This window comes from Chlamydotis macqueenii, chromosome Z (assembly GCF_036417535.1).
Source record: "Chlamydotis macqueenii isolate bChlMac1 chromosome Z, bChlMac1.mat, whole genome shotgun sequence".
Classification (NCBI taxonomy): domain Eukaryota; kingdom Metazoa; phylum Chordata; class Aves; order Otidiformes; family Otididae; genus Chlamydotis; species Chlamydotis macqueenii.
The window spans coordinates 4,090,864-4,109,484 of NC_141593.1; the positions used below are offsets into that span (position 1 = coordinate 4,090,864).

The 18,621-nt window shown below is 35.8% G+C and overlaps 1 protein-coding gene across 1 annotated transcript in view; it reads left to right on the top strand.

Annotated features, from left to right (window-relative positions):
* The first annotated feature begins 8,379 nt into the window (after nt 1-8,379).
* Nucleotides 8,380-18,621, top strand: part of RIT2 (Ras like without CAAX 2) — a 195,072-nt gene continuing 184,830 nt past the window's right edge. Inside the window, exon 1 of the mRNA XM_086770594.1 lies at nt 8,380-8,617. Within this exon, the coding sequence (XP_086626720.1) occupies nt 8,515-8,617 (103 nt within the window). The 5' untranslated portion in view covers nt 8,380-8,514. The remainder of the gene's footprint in view (nt 8,618-18,621) is intronic.

The window sequence follows — 18,621 nt, forward strand, 5'->3', positions numbered from 1 at the left end:
TAATAGGGTGGAATTTGGGAGGTGAAAATATTTGTTAGCATTTGAATTTTGCTTGTCGTTAAGACTAATACATAAGATATATTTATTTTGGACAGAGACATGATTCTTCATCTCAGAACTCTGAGCTCAGTTGCTTAAAGGAATTTGGATAATGCCGTACCCATGAGACATTTCTCCATCACTGAGTAAAGGTGAATCAGGGAAAGCACTACCACCAAGATGTTTTTTCTTTCATAACATGATTGTATTTTCAGATAGCTGTAGCTGAAAGTACTAACAGCTTCTGTGAAGTGCCAAAGTGTTTAGAGTCAGACTGGGTACGTCTGGAAAATAAGTGTGAGTTAAGTTTGGTAAACACAGAGAAATAGTGGAATATAATTTGAATGTAAAATTAGTTTGTGTCAGCAGTGTACCTCTCTGGAGACTTATGGATTATATGGTTTCAGTAACCAATTTAGCTAATTTCTTAAACTTCACAGGTCTTGGCCCTTTTTTGAGATTTCTAAGTTGAAGTAAGACAAGCATGAGGGGATTCAGCTTTCCTTAAGCCCTCTAAGTCCCATCTACAGACTTTATTAACTATGGCCTTTTGAGATGATCTTCAATACAGAATTTGAAAAATATATTTTCCTTGTCAAGAGAAATCTGTCCTCCTAAGAAAAGAAAATATTTGATTATGCAGTCTTGGTTGAAAGTACTTCAAGAAAATATGAAAGATTTTATCTAGCTAACCATTCTTTAATGTTTATCTCTCTTTTTTAATAATGCAGTCACAAATAATGGATTTAGGCTCTTGTTTGTCATTTCCCAGAGATTTGCTAATGATGACATGTTGCAGAAGGAGGGCTAATTTGAGATTGTTCTTTTTCCTGCCTTCAGGCTATATTTTTACTAATTTTGTAGGAATACCAGTGAATACTTAATTGAAATATTGTCTTGTTGAGCAGATGGAAAGATCTCTGTTTGTAGGTATCTGTAAGAGTCTACTTTTGGTAATAACTGTATACTGCAGATAGTTTCAAGAAAGTCATTGCTTGGTGAATTTAACCCCTCAATCAGTTCAGTATTTTAATTTTCAGAGCTGTCTCATGTCTTTATCCTCCTCCCTCCAGATTGCAAAGAGGTTTTTTTTTCTTTATAGAGAAACGAAAACCACACCTGATATGAAAAAAAAAAAAGATGTTAAATCTTGGAAATATAAGATTAATATGTCACCTAACACATGATATTGTCTTGGATTATTCTTTAACAAATTTGACTCCAGTAAGGGATATTTAGTATTTCCAATGCAAAGAACTGGAGTTCTGATTTTGCACCAGTTTTCTGAATGAAATATTTTTTGCTAAAGTGGAGCTTTTTGAAGTTAAACAGTGATACAATGAAGCCTACAGCAATGGATTTTTTTTTTTTCTCTCAGGGTTGATTAACAACATTATAAAATCATTGCATTGCTTTGCTTTTCATGCTATATAAAGGTTAGATTACCTCTTTTCCTAACACGTAAGCCTATTGATCTTACAATATTTTGTAAGAATAGTGTCTTTAAACTGATTAACAGACTAACTAGTGGCAGACTGTCCGGTGTCTTTGGTAGAAGCAGATCTTGAAGCATAGTGGAAGTCACAAGTGGAATATTTGTAATCTTTTACAACAAAACTCTGTAAGAACTTTCCAAACAAATTAATTTGCATACTAAGCTAGCTCATAATCCACTTAGAGCTTAAATGCAAGGGTTTATCTCAGATTTGTAAAACATAGTGATGCCTTTCATGCAGGATTCTCAGTGTTTCCAAAGCTATTTTTACATATGAAACTGGTCCCTGTAAAGACATTGGAAGCTATCAAAATAGGTACGTTCAACAGAATTCAAGCATAGGTGTGAACAGAATGGAAATAGAAGGTTTTAGACAAAAAGAGATTGCGCTACTACTTCTGAAAACAATAGTATATACATTCATTTTTGAGTTATTTCTTGTAATACATTATTCGGCCCATTAGAAAGCTGAGTCCAAGACTCTGTTACTCTGAACTCATCAAATATTCCCCTGTTCAATATAGGAAACAGTATGTCCAGTGGGAGAGTTAGCTAACCAAAAGTCTGAATTTTCTTTAAAAAAACCCTTCCACTGATGATTATAAAGGAATCTACTCTGTTTTTCATATAGTTGGTAGAGCTGTTCAGCTTAATTGTGCACTTACAAGTTTATTGTTAATTGCAACAGATTTAAGAACTACAAAAGTACTCCTGTTCAACGAACACAATACCAATAAACTGTTTGACTTCTATAATAAAACTATCCCAACATGGTAAATAATCCATGATACTAGGAAAGTCTAGGTCAAAACAATTCAGATCTATGCTGTTTGGTGTTGCCCTGATGAATCTGAAGCCTGTAGGTGTGCTTGGTATGGACAGCAAAGTGGAAAGCATCAGAATGACAGATAGCAAATCAAATTCAGGAGTCTGTCTACTGGTTTGTTTTTGTGGTTGTTTTTGTTTGTTTGTTTGTTTGTTTGTTTGTTTTAACTGATACACCACTTGACATAGTTCAGTGTTAAAATTCACATGGCTGAAGTGAAATTCAGGGAACTTTTTTCAAGTGCAAGGACTTTTGGGATGAATCTTCTTGTTTTGTAACCATCAAAACTGAGGCAATCTTCTTTTTTCAGAAACCAGTACGACAAGGATGACTTGAAAAATAAGAGAGTAGGAAAAAGCTAAGAGTCTGAAACTGACCCAATCCCAGTATATTGTGATTTGTAACTGAGGGCATTCAAGTACAAATTCAAAACTACAAAAAAATTTTACATCTGTTACTATTGATTGCTTGTATTTACTGTAACTACTCGAAGCTTGAAATAGAGTGGTAGTGCGTGTGAATCCATATTATATGAAGTATTCAAAAAACAATGTGGCCAGATTTGGGAAGCACATTTCAAAACAGGCAGTGGAGAGTCTTTGGGAACACTGGAAGCATAAAAGATTAATAAGTGACCTGTGAAGAAGGATTGATAGAAATATGAAAGAATAGCACGAGACAGGAAAGCTGAGAAGAACATTCTCTATATTTATCTCTATATTTATTTATTCACTAGCTCACCATCTAAATATGTGTTTGGTGTGTTTACACCTTTTCATAATAACCGTAGCAAGTAGGGTGAGAAGTGAGAGTCTTATTGTGTTAATAAAGAACATTTGGGTTTCAAAGACGTTTCTAATAGGATAGTGAGGCAATCAATTTCAGTGTTTGAGAAACTAGGGAATTTCTCTCTCTGAAAGACATTAAAGTAAGGTTAAGCAAATATTGTTCAAATTACTTAAACAGATTTGTGGAGTTGGGCAGGGATGAAAGAGAGAGCCTCTTCAGAGCTCTTCTAACGCTATTTTTATAGTATTTCATATTATGTCCATGCTTACAATTTTTCTTTCTATAAAAAGCACAGGTAGTTGAATGATTTTAGAAAAAAACCATATTCATGCTCACAGATAACATGTTTATGTGGAGTTAAGGCTTTGAGATCTTTAAGATTTGCACATTCTGAATATCAGTGTTGCATTTGGAAGCATAAAAGTCTTATCTATAAATGTAATTAAAATTCAACAGAAATCCATAAATGACTTGCAATCATTAGTACTTCTTGACAGTAAGATCATAAATCATTTGTGAAACCTTATTGGAAACCCAGAGAGAATAGCTTTTCCCTTTGACATACTCTAGGGCATGACCTTCAATGTTTCTGTTCTATAAGAAGTTAGTAATTACTTGTAAGAACTTTTAAATTTATCACTTGAGTGTTCTCTAGAATGTGATGAACTGCACCTATTTCTCAAATCTTTGTACAGTGTTAGTTGCATTGTTTCACCTGTTTGATAAGCAAAGGGGAGATGTTGCTCAGGGCAAATCTTTCTTGTTTGACAAGAGCAAAACCATAATGCTCCTTTATGAACTCTGAAGTTGTTTCATATTTTCCTCTTAAAAGTCTTGTGTCTTTTCTCCTTTAATTTGCTTTTGCCACTCAAAATACTAATATGGCTTAGATTAAAATGCATTGCAGTAGAGGCAGGGGACAGTATGTTGTCTACACTAGGGACAGAAGTAAGAACTTCAGGACAAAAGGCATATGTCTTAACAGCTTGAGCTGAAGAGCCAGCTTCAAGGTGGGTGGTTGTCAAGTGTCCCATCAAGTATACTATGTGTGACACACTGAGTCATCCTACAGACGGGTAATTTGGAGAACAGAAGAAGGATGGGGATTACCTAAGGAAGTCAAGGTGCCTGTGACAGATGGGTGATTGATCCACTGGGTCTTTATAGTAGGAATCTGAATTTCAAAAATGCAGAGCTGCTTCTCTATTGTGTTGGAGGTCCCTTAGCAATATGATTCAGAGGTGCTGAGCATATTTAAGAATGAATATGTTAAATCCATTAATGTAAAATTTAAGTTTATTTTTTTTTAAGTCCCCTAGCAATTACTTTGTTATGAGCAGATTGGATCAGTTCTTCAATGCTGTGCAAAGATTTCTGTATTAGCACTCTATCTTGTCATAGTACCTCTTCAGCAATTCAGCAAGGTAGGCTTACATGCCTTTTCACGAGGGCTGCTTTTTATATTTCTTCTCTGTGCTGTGGCTAATATGTAAACATGAGGGACAAAAGAGTGGTCAGTGTTTCCATAATGGCATGACCCCCAGTGGGCTCATGCATATTTGCTTGTTATTAAACGGTTCACATGCCTTTAAATCCATCACTTGCTAGAGAACAAATCAGTCAAGATTTGCATTTCGCTTGCTATTGAAGTTTTTACACTTATGAGCTCCCTGCCTAACGACACGAATATTTATCCAGGTTAATTGATAAAATCTCCTCAACATAAAGTGCTCTAGGAAACAATTTCAGAACATTTACATGTTGTATTAACATCTCATTATTTTATTCAATAGCCCCAGAGCAAGTGGGGATGTAGGATGAATGGAATATGTTTTCTAATGGCATTTTCTCTAGAAAAAGCTAATATACTTCTCTTCTAACATAACTATCTGTATGTTGTCTTTTGCTTAAGACCTAAGCATCCTTAAAGATCTAAGGATATAGTTATTTCAATATTAACCATCAAAATATTAATTCAAACAAAACAGTTGCTAGATTTTGAATACTAAATGCTTGCAGTTGATTGCTGTATTTTTGAGTGAGTTTGAATAGCAAATTAAAAAAAGTAAAATTAAAAAATCAGTAGATTTACTGTATGGTCGTAAGCAATATGTAAGCAACAGAATGCAAAATAGTTAAATAAATGATTCATTATGGGCTAGTACCCCAAGCTTTTTTCCCACCTTTGCGGTTGCTCTTGTTTTCCTGAGGACAGTTTTCTATGAATTTACATTATGATAAATGTGTTCTTAAAGCATGGAATCAAAGAGATAAAATAAGCAGTTGGAATTTGTTATGGAATAGGCCACTTACTGTAAAAACTCTAGTATCCTAGAGTTCAATTGCTATATTTTGTACTCTTTCTTGCTGTTGTCCATAAACAATTTACCTTGGTGATTTTTTTCCTATATTAAGTGTTTCAAGCTGAGTCATTTCAAATCATCTCAGTATTCATTTTGTTGGCAGCAGGCTGAAAGCAAAACCTTGTACTTTTCTGTTCGGGTGGAAGAAGCAAGACTAATTGATGTTATCATAAATGGGAATGAAGCTAAAAACTGGTCCTCCACTACTGAATTTAATGGAATTAGGGTGGAGTATCCTCTTTGTCAACAGGAAGTTAGGATGAAAACTGATCAGAACAAGTCCTGTATTATAAATGGGAATGTAGCATCATCTTTTTAGGCTCTAGACAAGTTTCTGTAAAAGTTAGGAAGATATGTTTGAACAACAGCTTAAATAATATAATAATATTTATTAAACTGAAGTTTACTAAACATGGATCTGTCTGTAAAGCAGGTATTTTAAATGGTTGATCCTCAAACAACAGCTAAAAATATTTTATTTCCCTTTTTCACACATAAAAAATATGTCTTCATTTTTCTACATTTTCTTAAAAGATGACAAAGTGACTTTCCATTTAGCTCTATCGTATTCTACTTCTTGCTGTAACATAAGTTCGTTTTGTAGCCTCTTCCATTTCTTGTCTTCCTTCCCCACTTCTCAGGCCTAAAAAAAAGAAAAAAAATTACTTGCCACTTTTCTCTGCCAAACACCAACAGCTGTAAAAAAATCTGACTAATTCTTATCTATTATATAGACACAATTTTCACTAATATTGTTTGCAATATTTTGCTTAGGTTCTCTTTTGAGTCATGCCCACAACCTCACTTTCCTGATGTTCTAATTTCAGTGTGGTGTTACTGCTGCTATGGGGTTAAGAGCTCCTAAGGAGAAGGTTGCTGGGTTGATGGGAGACTACCAGAAAAACCCAGCTGTTCTAAGCAGTGGTTTTGGTAGCATTGTTAGCTTTATCTAATGCGTCAGTACTGAGCACTTGAGAATTACTTTAGTGAAAATGGAATTCTAATCACAACAAGGATTTACTGACCTACCTGTCTCTTTCTGCTGAAGTTCAATATTTAGATACCGTATTATTACATTCAGAATTTCCTGCTTAAGTCGTATTTTATGGTCTGATGATCAAATCATTCTGAATTCAGAGGTGGCATCCAGGCTTCAGTACAGCTACCCAGCCTTGATGGTACAAAGCTGCTCACAGCATGGTTATTACATAAACTCTATAGGAAAACAGAAGCAGATCCTGATGCTGGAGGAGTTCTTAGAACACAGTGGCTCTCCCTCTGCTTACTTTTCTCTATGTAGCTGAAAATAGCCAGTCATACTTTGATTCTTCAGTGTTTTCCAAGGATCTGTTGGTGTGAGTCTCAAATATTTCTTAAGCAAGAGGTGGTGACTTTAATAGTCCACAATGTATTTGGTATGGCAATAAGCTCCCTAAGTCAGCCACAATTCTTCTAAGTACTTTGGTTTTGAACCCAGCTATTGTTTGTTTCATCTGATGTTTCCTAATTTTTGTATTAGAAGAGAAAAAGAGTATTCATGTTATGTTCACCTTCTGCATTCCAATTCTGTTATCATGCCTATGTATCTCTTCTCTTTCATCATGTATTTTCTTAGTCCACTAAACTGTCTTTCATATATGCACCCTGCCATATCTTTTCCTCCCCTTCCTAATTTTCTTTAAATCATGTCCTTAATCATGTTACGATTTTTTTTTCTTTTCCTTTCAACTTTTAATTCTGAATTGCTGTGTAATGCTGTATGTTTAGTCTCTGTAAAATAGCTGGAGGAGTGGACAGATGAAAGTGTCTGACTTCCAAGATACTTCACTAGTTGCATCTCCTGCTTCCGTTTCCCTGTCTCCTTAGTATTCTACGTCTTGTGAAAGCCCAGCACTTGTCAAAGGAGAGCAAGTTTTTGCTTTCCACTCTTTTTGCGGTAGATGCTTTTTAGTCCTCAAAAATATCTTATTATTTATCAGACTTTTAAATATACTAGGTTCATTAAAGATATCACCAGAAATCAACGAAGAGCTGCAGTCTTTTGTTGTAAGTTTTCACTGAATAATTCTAATGGGAGATTTTTCACACCAGATGTCATTCACAAACTTTCTGCTTAATTTTTTTCTTATTTATTTGGGCTGATGAAGTTTGTTAGATAAATCATTTGATATTAATATGAAATATTTATAACAATTTGTTTTTCTTCTTTACCTAAAAGGATATTTTCTGGCTGAATGGATCTTTCCTCCTCCCTTCAGTCCCAATCTCCTTTTGAAGTTCTGTGTGGGAAAAAAAAAAAAAAACAAACAAGCCTTTTTTTTTTTTCAAAATGCCTGGTTTATTTCTGCAAATAATTGATGCAAATTGAACTAAAAGAGAATTGATCTAGGGGTAAACCTAGCCTTAGAAAAGTTCTCTGCTTTGCATTAAGATTCATGAAGGACAAAGATTCTTAGTTGTTGTTGCTTATTTAACTTCTAGTAGTAGTAAATATAAATCTAGCAAACTTAATGCACATAGGATGTGTATTTAACTCCAAAGTGGCAAGGAGGTTGTCTGGTCTGTTTTATTATTGTTTAAGATTCAAGCAAGTGCTACATGGAATAACAAGCATAATAATTAAGAAATGTGATCCATCTTCTTTATCCGGAGGCTCTGCTCAATGTGATTCCAACGACACAGCAGCACCCAGAGGTACCAGGGCTCTGGAGCCTCACAAAACTGCTTCTGTCCAGGAAGAGAAACACAGAGAATGATACAGAGCTGGGAGGGGGCAGAGAGAGATTTTTATTGGAAGCTGTTAAAGTGGTTGCTATGAGACCTTCTCTAGCTAACACAGGCACAGCAGCGAGTGTGAGGCTGATAAATCTTACCTCTTGTATTATACCTTTCCTTTCTGCATTTTTTTTTCTAACACAGCTCTTGTAGTTGTTTAAGAACAGAGAAAGCACCTGCCAGTTTCTTTTTCTTCCCTTTTGCTCCCTTCTTCTGCCTCGTGCAAGATGGAGCTAGAAAAAGAAATGATCAGCTCCTCCAGCAGTTCTTCAGCAGGCTCCAGAGAGTACAAGGTGGTGATGCTAGGAGCAGGGGGAGTTGGCAAAAGCGGTAAGTTTGAGCAGCAGCATTTCTGGGGAGAAGGGGTGAACTGGGAGCGTAAAGTTTATGGAACAATAAGGTTGTTTAATAAGGGATTTCATTCCTCTTTCTCTTGCTCATGGCTTGAATAAAAGACTATAATTTGTGACTGGGGCAATGAGTCAGCTTAATTTGTTACAGACTGAAATATTATAAGCCTTTTTAATTGGATTTTTTTTTTTTTTTAAACTAACCCTAGGCTCCGTTGTATATGAGGAGAGAGTGGTCAGCTTGATGCTGTTGGTTTATCAGCAAACAGTCGTGTCACTCTAACGCTTGGTGAGGGTTGGTGGTTTGCTGGACAGTGTGGATGTAACTTGTTGGCCTGCCAGTCCTTGTGCTCAGGCAGAAATGAAACTGGCTGCCAAGTCAGCTGTACAGTACGAAGCGTGGAGGATGCCGGCAGTGCCACTCTTTTCTTCCTCACATCTTCTTTTGACTTTTTTTTGCTGAGTGGCATTACAGCCTAGCTGGTATTAGCCTCCTCCCCTGCCTGGACAGTTACAGAATGCATGTCTGAGTCTCATTCCAGGCAATAAGGTAGATTTGCAGCATATTTTAATATCACTGTCCAGTACTGGCAAGATATGCTAGTGTCTGACAATGGTATCTCTTCAGAGGAGTCATTATTTTCTCCAGACAATGTTTTCTTTTTCCCAGATATTATCACCTTTGATTTATTCTTACTGACACGAGCATTCTCTGTTCTTAAAAAGACTTTGCTGAACGTGCAGTGTTTGTCTCAGAAGCCAGTGTATTGAGCTGGCCACACAACAAGCATTTGATTACATCTTCTGGAAATTAAAAAAAAAAAAAAAAGAAAATAAAAAAAGAAAATAGAAGAATAAAACAAACGACAACAAAAAAAAGGATAATATATTATATCCAGGCTAGATTCCAAAGAAATCTCAGGATAATTAAGCTGTGACACTACACTGTAGCAATTGTGTACATCAAACAAATTTCATTCCCTATTCAAACAAGACAAGGTATGGATGCAAAAAATGAAAAATTATTAGTGGATATAATTTTCTCTCTGTGTCCATAATCTGTTTTCTTGTTATGTTTGGCTTCAACTTCAGTGATACATCTTTCAGTGAAAGCTGTTACCCATCAGTATTGCTTAACCAAGAAAGCAGTACCTGCATAGATGTTATACTTTGATCACTATATAAAATGGGAAAGAAGAAAATATTGGTTGTCTCAGAGTAACTTCCTGCAATTTCAAGTTATCTTTTTCGTGGTAACACAGGTATCCAGGATGTGTCAGCTGGAACTTTTAGTAAAATATCTTTTTTTTTTTTTTTTTTCCCCTGAGTGCATCCAAAAGATGGCAGCAATTTTTCCCAAACACATTATTTTAAGAACTATGTCATTTTGAAGTCTGATTCGCTGAAACAAAAAGATATTACAATCTGTAGCAAATAAATAGTATAACTGAATTATAACAGCCAAATTTTATATACACATTGAGGAAATTTTATAGTTACCATTTACTATTAAATAAGGGTTTTAAAGTATAAATGAGGTTTATTCAAATCCCCTTGTTCAGAAAACACTGTCTGTTGATTTAATGAGAATATAGCCTTCAAATCTGTGTGTTACACAAGGTAATGACACAATCTTCAAAGCTGAGGACCACACAATTATTCAAGAAGAATTGAGTGTCTGTATGGTCTAGAGAAATAAAAAGATGATGATGTGGATAGTTATGACATTCAGTGGCATTACTGAAAATCTTTTGTTGTTTTCACAAAAATGAAACTCCTGTGGGAAAAAAAAACAACTAAGAACCAAGAGTCTAGGAGTAAGGAAGTGGGCAGTTCGTCATTTACTGGCTATGAAATTCTAACATGGGAGAGGCATGAAATATTTCAGTAGAATTCTGAGAGATAGTCCAATTGATAGAATTCTGATAAAGATAAGGAAAAACTGATGTCATTCCATAAATCATGAATTCATTCTGACTGCTGTATAGGCAGGATTAATTTACACTGTATTAAAAGCAGAAAAAGGCCTGAATCACTACTTTCATTCTCCAAGATGAGCTCTGCTTTTCCATAATGACCTAGATTCATTCTGCCTAGGAAATAATTAATTTAACCATGAAAAAAGGGTCAGGGTAGAATAAGAATGAGAGATCAAAAAAAGTTCAATTTCCAACTTAGAGTTGACAGATAAGTGATATATGGGATGACATATTGATAATATCCTGGCTTCTTTCCCCTTCTTCTCCCTCCTCCTTCACTTCCTAAGTCATGATAAAAGCAGTAGCAGCTAAGGTTAAGTTGCTGACTGGGAAACTTTTTTTTGGAGTAAAGTCTTTCCTCATTTTGTTCAATATTAAATAATTCAGGTTTGGAAAGAATTTTCCTGAAGAACCAAGCTACAGAAATATTAGAAGATTTCTTTTTGCCTTGGACATAGTTCTCTCCGAGATATCCTGGGCATTTTGATCTTCCATTTCCCATTCTTTTCTGCTTTCTTACTGTGCCACTTCTTATTGTATGTATGGAAGTCTTTGCACTGAAAATTTCATGCTCATTACCTGGAGATGGGAATGGTGATTCTATGTATGGACAGGAAGGAATAAGGAAGAAGACACCAACAATGGATGTTGTTTTGATATTAATATTTATAGGATATTTGCTTTGGGTTGTCAGGCTTGTCTCTTCAGCTCTGTGCTCCAAGATGGCTGACAATCCAGAAGGACAGCCAGCCTCCTGTTATTTGGCTATTCAGTGTAGCAGAAATTTTACGAGACTTGGTGGCAGTAGATAAACTCAACACATCCAGATCTGATACCCACTACATTCAGAGTAATGATGTGTAAATTCCAAACGGTTTAAGAACTGTTACTTAAAGGTCCTCACATTTCAAAATCAATGCTAGAAAAAAACAAACAAACAAACAAACAAACAAACAACTCTGCTTTATTTTCTATGAGGAAAAAACACCACCCCAAACCCCAGAGCTCAGAACGAAGAGGTAATAGTGGTGTTTAATTAAAAGATACAAAGCTATAAGTAAATTTTCCTGGGAATTAATTTCTGGTCTGTACTTATAGATTCTAGATTCCATAGAATGAGTTCTTCCTTCTAAGAGTTCTAAAAATACAATTATTTTTGTTTTCAGAGAAACATGTTAATTTATTACTTTGTATAGGTTGTGTCTGACATTAAGAACAGCTATACACTCTGCTGCAAATTCAGACCAAAATTAGGCTAGAACCAGAAATTAAACTGAAATGAAATAAAAAAAAAAATAAAGTTAATTTCCTACTGACTCTCATTTGATTATAAACCATACTGAAACTACACATTTCTAATAATAGGTAAATTTCAATTAAAAAGAAGATTTTGACACTCAGTCTTCTCTGGTTTGATGACAAATCTCAGGTTAGCTCAGTACTGCTCAAAACTACCTCAAGTTGCTTGATGTAGTGTTAAAACCTTAAGAATCTTAGTGGTTTTGAAACAGGTTTTGCTTACAAACACCTTCACAGATCTGTATCTGGCCAGTGAACCTAGCATTCTCACAGTCCCTAGTTTGAGGCAGCTCAGATGTCTGGGTTTTCAGTGTTACAAAAAATATGCACAAAAGAGCCTCTAAATCCTGAGACCTTGCATTGCTGGCTTATATTTAGCAAACCAATTACAGTAATAACAATAATTAACTGCAGGACATTCTGCAAAACATTAGCAATAATTAACTGAGGGGTTGCACAGTGTCTACCACAAAGAACAAATTGATGTACCTGTGCAACTGAATGAAATAGAAAAGCTCCATCCAATGAAAAATTGTTACTACCTAAGCATGCTTCAAACACTGATCAGATTGCACCATACTCTAACTCTACGTGCACCTTCTTGGCTGAATAAAAATGCTAGTCTAGTTTGGGTTTTGTTTTTTGTTTTTTTTTTTTTTTGCATAATGCTGGTTAAATTTGATTTATTTAAGAGTGAAGATTATCTACTGTTATTCCTGGTAAATGGAATTACATGTTTATCCATAGAACGGATGCATCATAGATTCAAAGTGAATTTAATGCTACCTATCTTGTGAAAGTTGCATTTCAGATAAGAAGGGAAGTTTTTAAAAAATTAAAGAACCAATAAATACTGGTTGATAGTAGGATGGATTTTTTATCTTAAAGACAATGTACTTTTCCCAAGATTTATTTCTCAGACTGATCGCCAGTTTATTTGTTGCTGCATTAAGAAAAAAAAAAATTGGAGGGATTGCCAAATAATTAGCCAAGGATTTTTGTAAAAATAATGTATTTTTATTTATTTATTCTGTCTAGATAAAGCAAGTTCTGTGCCTGTTCATTTCAAGCATGTCCCCAGTAAACAGAGATAGCACCATGGAGTGTGTACTGGAGAGCTAGCCCACTCCAGCTGTTAGTCCCTTGGAGATAAATTAGCATATGATCCAGGCCACATTGGAAAAGGATGAAGAGCAAAGGCAGAGCTGAGGTTGAAAAGTACTGTTTGGGTCTGTGGATGCTGTTCGTCCACTATCACAAAGCTCTGTATTGTAGAACACACTTCATACACTGATCAAACATCTTCTCAGTAGAGGGGTTTTTTTGGAGGGTGTTCATTTTGGTTTGTTTTTTATTTCCCCAATATGCTCTCAGTTACAGATATGCTTCCTTAAATACCCGGTAAACAGATCAAGGGAAAGAGTCTGGCCTTCTATTTTCTTCCGAGCCAAACCAATAGCCAGAATGAAGGTAGAGGATTAGGTTACTGCTCATTATGACTCAGGGTGAAAAAAGTAGCCTTTCAAGTGTCTGACCACACTGTGGATTACAGTTAAGGCAAATCAAATTGCTTTTTTCTCCCCAAATTCAACATAAGTAGAGGTTTTTGTTTGGTTTTTTTTTTCCTAATTTCGTACTGCTTCTGTGACTGCACAAATACTAATATTATTTTAGATACCCAATTAATTATAATATACACATATCTACACCTATCTGAGAAGAAATGGGTTTTTTTTCCCTCATCATCCTCTGTCTGAGAAAAGGTAATTTGGATTTTTAAGGCCAAAAAGAAGACCCTGGGAATAGCAGGGAAATAATTCATTATACTCAATCAAAAGAAGAAAAATAATTTTAAAAATTGCAAGGAAGAAAGGATATCTATTTATTGAGCAGAGAAAAATTTCCTTGCTTGGTAATAGTTCTGGTAATTGATCAGTCAAAATGACATATAAATTCCCTTGGTCACTTCATAGTACTGACTGCAACGTGTGATCAGCTGTGACCTGATGTCAAAGTGTCAGTGCAGGGCTGGGAAGGGAAGAGACAACACAGCAGAATACAAAAGATGGTACAACCCAAAAGACATAGTAATATTTCTTGGCAATTATGTATCCACGGAGAAAAAATCCTAACTGAACACTATAAGCCACTGGCTAAGTTTGTCGTGTCTGGGATGCTGTAAACTGAATTACAATGATAGTTCTAATGAAGAATTACAAATGTTATATGCAGATTAATAGTGGTGTAGGTTGTATTTTCTCCATGAAAATAAAATAAAAAAAAAATCTAGAGAAGGCCCACCAATGCCAGACAACCACATCCCTGGGTTTGAGCAACTTCCAGTTTTTCCCATAAACCTGATTGAGCAGTGGAGAGTTTATAAATGTGGAGTTCTGATATATTTGTGATCTTTGATAATAAAACTGTTCTTATGTTTCAATTCATTTCACAGATAGTTACTGAATTCTTTTCAAGCTTGATTTTGTGTAATTCCAACTTCTAGCCATTTTATCTTATCACTTCTTTGTTAATAACTTTGAAAAACTCCCTATTCTCTTACTTTCCTATCTGTTAATACCTGTAGACAATGATTGGTTCACACCCTGATCTTCTTTCTTTTCAGTACATTGAGCACCTGAAACCTCACTTGTAGAAGCTTATTTTCCTGCTCAGAGCACTTTATCCTAATTTGAGTGCCCTAGTATTTCCACACCATTTTCTGAATATGAATTTAAAAAAAAATCACTTGCTATTATATTAGCAGTCTTACTAGAAGCAGAACTGCTTACTAGTTTCCTTTTGACAGTTTTTTTTTTTTTTTTCTCCCTCTGAGAATAATGAATTCTTTTGTTCAGGTATAGTTCACAGAGATCACATATAGAGAAATATCTGCAGTAACCCTTAAGCTACTTGTTCTTTTCCCCCACGACAGTCACTTGTGCTTTCACATCTCTAGTGATGATCTGAATTCTACATTTCCATAAATATTATTCTATTTCAGAAGTATTTTGATAGGTGGTGACCATTGACACTGATGATTCAAATAATTTTGGACCTATTGCCTATACTCTTCATTTATCTTTAGTGTGTGTCTTACCAACTTGAAAGGATTAAACACATTGCTTATTCATTAATTTTCTTGACTATGGGCAGACCTTGTAGCCAGAAATATTTGCCTTAGGGAAATTAGTTGAAGATGTTTTCATTATTTTTCCAGTTCACATAATAATCACATAATTCCATGGCTGGAATTGTAGAATCATGGAATAGATACGATTGGAAGGCACCTTTAAAGGTCATCTAGTCCAACCCCCCTGCCAGGAGCAGGGACCTCTCCAACCAGATCAGGTTGCTCAGAGCCTCCCACAGCCTGGCCTTGAATGTTTCCAGGGATGGGGCATCCAGCACCTCTCTGGGCAACCTGGGCCAGCGCTTCACTGCCATGGAGTGGCAGTTACAACTTCTTGCATTTAACAGGATGGTTTCTACATGTGAGATACCAATTGGATACAGAGAAAGCAGTCTGCAGTTCTGGTTTCTTCAGTAGTGGAAGCTGTCTGACAAATAGGAGAGAGTTAAGAGAAGACCAACAGAGATGACAAAAGAGCTGACGTAATATGATTTATGATGACAAATGACTATGACTATATTCAAATAGCTATGTCAGCCAGTAGTCCAAGATTTTTCATTGTGCAACTTGCATATGTATACAGTGGTTTAGTGTAAATGAGACTGGATGCAGCTGTAATGTGAATGAGTTGATCTATCCAGCTTCTCCCACCATAACATCCAGATGATGAATACTCACTTGGATAAGGCTAGCAAGTGGGCTGGTCACTGTGCCACTTTGACAGAGGGGAGAGATAAATTATTATATGTGAGGGTAATAAATATCAAGAAAAAAAAAAAGACATGTTTTCCAAAATTTGTGGAGGAAAGGGAGCAGAATTTCTTAATGAAGAGTAATCAGCTAAGTGGTAAAACTGGTATTAAAATATGTGTAATTAGAGATGTATAAGATCTTCAGTTCTGACTTCCTTTTGTCAATAAGAGCAGTATATATCCTTAATTATTTGTTAAAAGCAAGACAGAGCAGATTGTGGAATAGTCTTTGAACAGCATGTGTTGATGAATGTTGTATTAGCCTAGTTGGTTTACGTTAATTTAAGATAGAAGAAGACATTACAGAGATTAAGCAGTAATGAGGAAATATTCCTGAACAGAAAAAGCATTTACAGTCTTCAAACTCTCTTCTAGAGGAGAAGGAATAGGCTCATCCTCAAAATTATGAAATATGTTAAAAGTCTTCAGGAACTGTGGCTGATGTGGCATTATGTGTATATCCAGCATCTTTCCTTATGTTCAGACTGCTTCAGAGAGACCCCAAGACTGGTCTCAAGACTGAACTTGTTTGTGGTATACAAAAAAAAGTAATTTATATCGCCTCATACAGAGCTAAATTGCATCCTTTAGAGTATAAGGGCTCCTGTATAACTGGAAACACACTGCGTTGTTACCCTAACAGTAATGGCCACCTAATGCGTTTGTTGGGTAGTGGTGCAGATGGAAGGTAAGGAGATCTGCTAGCTCACCACTTGCCAAAACCTCTCTTCTCTGTTCCGCTGATGGTGGAAATGGGATTTACTGATTTGAGACCTTCATCTAAACCTCTTCTATGTGAACAATGATATGAAGTGATTAGATATATCATTCATAAAATGATATGAAGTGATTAGAATCCAGGGAAGATTATATTAATGAATCTGCTTTTCATGATGTGATTTATCAAAAGAAGGCTTCATTTACATGGTGCAGATTTCAATGATATGCATACTGCATGGCTTTTCCCATTCTTACAGCTTGCTATTAAGAGATAGGAAACTTTCTGGGCTCTTCCTTAACAACAGGTATTGAATTATCGAGGACTCTCCTGGTTTCAGCCACACACAGATCTGCCAGTTGAAATGCCCAGACTGAAGTCTCAAATAAAGCAACAAGCACTGTTTCATGACAATGACTGGGCACTGTTGGTATCTTTGCTGTAAACAATCTGTTGAGGCAGCCACAGGAACTGTTTCCTTTCCAAGCCATCCCTGCTGCTGAGCTGAGCCATCTGCAACGTTTTCGGCACATGGTCTCTGTGAGAGTTGGGATAAGATTAAATCCATTAGGGACACTCCTTAAAGCACAATTAGGAAAGATCTTATTTTTCCTTCTGTTGTTGCTTTCATCTCTTTTCCTTCCATACTTTCCATTTTATTTCTTTCCATTCCTCTGGTAATCCTTTTCCACTTCTAATTTGTTCATTGACTTTAATTAGTCTCACTTTATGGCTTCTAATTTTTTTTTCCTAGAAGACAGAAGACTCATTGTGCTCACACAGCTCCACTGACAGGTATTAAACGTTACCAAAGCATTGTGCAGGGTCACAGTCTCAGAGGTCTTACTGTCTTGGAAAGATACTTTGCTGCAAGTTATAGTGATTTGCTAATGCATGACCCACGCACTAACCAGATCCCAGTGGAGGAACTGGCTAAAACCACTTTAGTTCAAGTTGTGTGGAGAATATTGGAAAAAGGAATGTGTATGTGTGTACAGAAAACTATCTCAGGAGTTGCCAAGTTGGGCTATTGTGATTCTGGTCTCCAAAAGAGGTGTATTTTCAACTCAGTTACTTGTTGTCAAGCAGTAATTAAAATTTAATTCAGTTAAAATCCAAGAACTAAACTAGTTACTTCAGGGGACCCAAAGGCGGACTCACACGTTGTTATAAATTTTAAAATTTAGTTTCACAAACTTCTGCAAAGTAAAAGTTGCAATCATCTGAGAGACTGATGCATGTAGTTCTTCTTTAGCTTACACTAACTACAGTTATGAGAAGAGCTGTTTAATTTCTGTCTTTGCAATCTCACTGGAGTGCCATGCAGTTTTATAATTCTGTAATTCTGGTACATTTTCACATACACATAATAAAGAAACTCTAGCTGAAATTCATATTCTCTGTCAGATTCTGTGATTCCTTTAGTAACTTTACTAGCCTGCTACCTGCATGACAGCTTGTTGTATTATACTGAACTGTTCGTTACCTGCTGAAGAGGATCTGCAGTGTCTTTACAAGAACATCTTTTTAGCGGCTTGCGAAGTACATACTATTGTTTCAAAATTTTACTCAGAATCTTCAAATATTGTCAGATTCTTGACTGTTTCAGATAAGCAGAATTGTAGCTGCTTAAATTGTGGAGAATGTCAGGCAGAGTGTAAAGTTTTCCCTTCTCTAAAATCTTGTCTGGAACTTTCTTAAATAAAAATCATGTTATTTTCTCAATTTGAGGAAAAAGTAATCATTAGACATTTTCTCTACAGTGAATAATCTTACTTGGGTTGCCTGGTGACAGGGTCATCTGTTCATTCATCACGCACAGTATAGCAGAGTCTGCTTCATAAAATATCTGCCACAGATTACAGTCAAAGAATGTATTCCTGGGCCTCATGAGGTCTCCTTATGTTTGTAGATATGCTCTAGAGATGTTGTTTTTTTTTTTTTTTCTCTGGGAATAGAGGTGAAGAAAGAGCAATGTATCACAGTAATCAAGTAGCCCCACATGGCTCCAGCAACCTGGTTTCCTATGCCTTTCACTCACAACAATTTCAGTGGATTTTCCAGTGTCTAATAATAGCTGTGAATTTCCATCACAGTCTCTCTTTC